The sequence below is a fragment of the Panulirus ornatus genome, chromosome 19, assembly GCF_036320965.1.
Source record: "Panulirus ornatus isolate Po-2019 chromosome 19, ASM3632096v1, whole genome shotgun sequence".
In the NCBI taxonomy this organism is placed as follows: domain Eukaryota; kingdom Metazoa; phylum Arthropoda; class Malacostraca; order Decapoda; family Palinuridae; genus Panulirus; species Panulirus ornatus.
The window spans coordinates 2,781,412-2,784,821 of NC_092242.1; the positions used below are offsets into that span (position 1 = coordinate 2,781,412).

The 3,410-nt window shown below is 48.7% G+C and overlaps 1 protein-coding gene across 1 annotated transcript; it reads left to right on the plus strand.

The window, feature by feature from the left end:
* Positions 1-237: 237 nt before the first annotated feature.
* LOC139755241 (uncharacterized) lies at positions 238-2,570 on the plus strand. The gene is made up of 3 exons (XM_071673362.1): positions 238-664; positions 815-1,035; positions 1,662-2,570. The coding sequence occupies exons 1-3, from the start codon at positions 523-525 to the stop codon at positions 2,460-2,462; spliced, it is 1,164 nt and encodes a 387-aa protein (XP_071529463.1). The 5' UTR covers positions 238-522; the 3' UTR covers positions 2,463-2,570.
* The last annotated feature ends 840 nt before the right edge of the window (positions 2,571-3,410 follow it).

The following is a 3,410-nucleotide window of genomic DNA, read 5'->3' on the forward strand; positions in this document are numbered from 1 at the left end:
GTCCGACATCTGTAATCTGATTTGTTCAGTAATCTAGTTGGTCATGAGACACGTCAACAAATTCACTGGACGTCCTTTGAAATAGAAATATGACGCTGACGATGATTCTAAAGCAAACTTCTATATTCTATATGCAACAACTTCATAAACTTCGATGTGTACCATCATTATTACAGCATAAACGTCTTTTGATTAATTCCTTAATGATGATCATTGTTATTCACGTAGGTAACCTGATGGGGATTCCCATTGGTTGGTTTGAGAGCTCAGTCACTCTCAAGCCCCGCCTTTCTCTCCCGTGGGCCAATCACGGCCCCCGAGCCACGCCACACCAGCTCTTCATAAGCTGATGGGGCTCGTCGCGGGCAGTCATTTCACATCATCACTTCGTCAGCCTGCGAATACCGTTGCCCCGAACTATACCGGAGATAAAACTCGAGACTTTCTCAGCTCCAGAGTGAATTCCGACGCTTTTATTGTGAATTGTTGACTCGTTTTCCGTCTTGCTGTGCGACGCTAGAGATGATGGGCGGACTGGAGGAGCCACTGTCGTTCCTGGTTGGGCAGCGGGTACCCGTCAGCCCCCCCTGCAGCCCTTCTTCAGGCAGCCTCACGCCGCCCTCACCCCACCAAGACAGCAACCAAGCCAAGGACGAAGACTTGGGTAAGTTCCATCTATAAGCCATGATGTCTGACGACTGAGAATTGATTCTTGTATACATTTTCACTGATGGTAATTATCTCTGACATTATTGTTGACATCAAATATAACTTCTTAATCAAGTGAATTGTAACGACCATTTTCTTTTTGCAGTTACAGAGAAGAAGGGAGATAATCCCTCACCCAGCACGTCTCTACCTCCTAAGGGCTCGGCAACCAGCCAGCCCTCGGCGGAGCTACGGCGCTACAGGACGGCCTTCACCAGGGAGCAGATCACCCACCTGGAGAAGGAGTTCCTGAGGGAGAACTATGTGAGCCGCCCCAGGCGCTGTGAGCTGGCTAAGGAGCTGGGGCTCACTGAAGCTACCATCAAGGTAATTACTTAGTCAACTTTCTTGTACTGCGTTCCTAGAGTATCTATATACTAGTGATTTATGGACTAGGAGGAAATTACTGTTAAAAGCCAGTTAGATGATTGTGGTCTTTAAGAAGACGAACAGATTGTGTGGGATCAGGTGAGTGTTGGATGTTGGAAAGAATAAGATATTCAAGAACTGAAGGACACGTCTATACCTTGAGGATTTAGGAATGAAAGCTAAAGTAAGAGAGGTTAATGATTGTTAGTCAAGCTGGTACCAGCCACATAGAGGTTTGGTTCAACCTTCCTTGATGTTTGCAATGATAAAGTGATAGAAAATGCAAATGTGGGCTTGAATTTGTAGAAGTAGGGAATGTATTTTGAGATATCAAGCCGTAAAGAGGGAACAAGTGAAGAAAAAGGAATGAGAGTGCAGGCAGGCAGAGAAAGGCACCTTGAATGAGTTGAAAGGATGGAATGAAGGAACAAGTAATTGAGAAAATATTTTGCTTTGGATGTAGTCTCAGGTTTTGTAAGGACAGAGATGCACGGAACTGGCTCTGCTGAAATCGTGTGGGAACGCGCACTGACGACAGACAGATGGCTGATTAGACTAATTCCTTTTTTCTTCGCTCTCCTCAGGTGTGGTTCCAGAACCGACGTATGAAGGACAAGCGACAAAGGATGGCCGTCACTTGGCCCTACGCTGACCCCACTATCACCGCCTACCTCCTTCACGCAGCAGCTGCATCAGGAGCCTACTCGCCCTACCTGGCGCCCTCAGCCGTCCCTGGCAGTCCCTGGGCCGCCCCAGGAGCCATGGGACCCTCGCCATCTCTGCCCTACGCCGCTCAACACCTTGGTTACTCCGTACCACACCAGTCCCCTTCTCTCACTCGCTATGCACCTTACCCACGCCCACATCCGCCCATGCTTTCCCCACCTTACTCTATACCGCCTGAGGCGCCCCTCACCCACCCACTATCGCCCTCTTTACCCACACACACGCCCGTCCTCCCGCGCCCGTCCATGTGTGGCCATCTTCCCGCTTGCCCAGCACACGCCTCTCCCAAGGACGCCTGCCTTTGCGGATTGATGTACCCGAGCCTGTCGCACTCCACGCCTCTCTCCTGCTCCCCTGTGCCCACCACAACGCACAGCAGCACAAGTCCTACCCTCGTGTCCAGCACCACCACCACCACCAACACAGGAAGCCAAGCATCTCCACTGCCCAAGTCTCCCAGACTGAGTACTGAGCCATTCAGCACGTCCACAGCCCCACACAGCACACCCACAGCCCCACACAGCACGCCCACAGCCCCACACAGCACGTCCCCGGCTCCACAGAGCACGCCAACAGCCCTCCGCCCCACTCCCGTCCCCACCAGCACCACACACAAGCTCTTCAAGCCGTATGACGATGACTCTCTGTCCACAGTGTAACACCTGTCACAAGTTAGCTTTTGTTAAGGCTTTTGCAACCTGTGATGTTCTATTGTGATGCATATCTATCCAAATCTTTTCTATGTACTTGTGAATAAAATGTTAATATTGGTATTCATGATTTCATCAGATCCTTTATATCAATCATTAGTTTGCGGAGTTTCTAGGAATGGATGTTCATGAAATGTACGATCATGACCAACGGATCTACATCAGCTCCAAACACGAAAACTTGGACTTTACGTCACATAAACTTTATCTTGTATGAGATAACGAGTTCCGGGTGAATTAAATGTGTACTGTTGATCACTGCGTGACGTGGTTTATAATGGGTACATCATGGTGGAATAAAGAACTTCCAACGTCTTTTAGATAACGTCATTAGGTCCAACATCACCGCCTCGTAAATAGAGTTCACGTCGCAGACGTCTATGATATCCACGTACTGCTCCAGAGCCCCAGAACACCGCGTCCCTCAGGTCACAGGCCAGGCCATCATACCCAAGGCCCGTAGAGTTCTCAAGGGTTTCCGGCGTACAAACGTAAGATAACCGTTCAGGAGGGAAGAAAATATGACAATCTTACGGTCATTTCTGTTGAACCAATCGGGAAAACATATTCATACTACAGTGTGATTATTCAACCTGTTACTACATATGGATTCGATATCGGAGTGCTCAGGTGTATCGGGGCGATGTAAGGAACGGAGGAATATCTAACTATAGATTACTAACTGATCTAATATTCATCTTTATGGATATGAACCTGAAATTATGATTGTAGTTACTCTCGTCTCCAGCAGGCAGGAGAAGCCCCTCCTCAGGAGGTCTAGCATAAAGATCGTTGACTTCGGGGACATCCCCGAAAATCATCTTGACAAACCTGTTCCTGTTGACTTCATACAATTCTAGGGTAGCAACACGCCCCACACTCGACACAGGTAAGCGA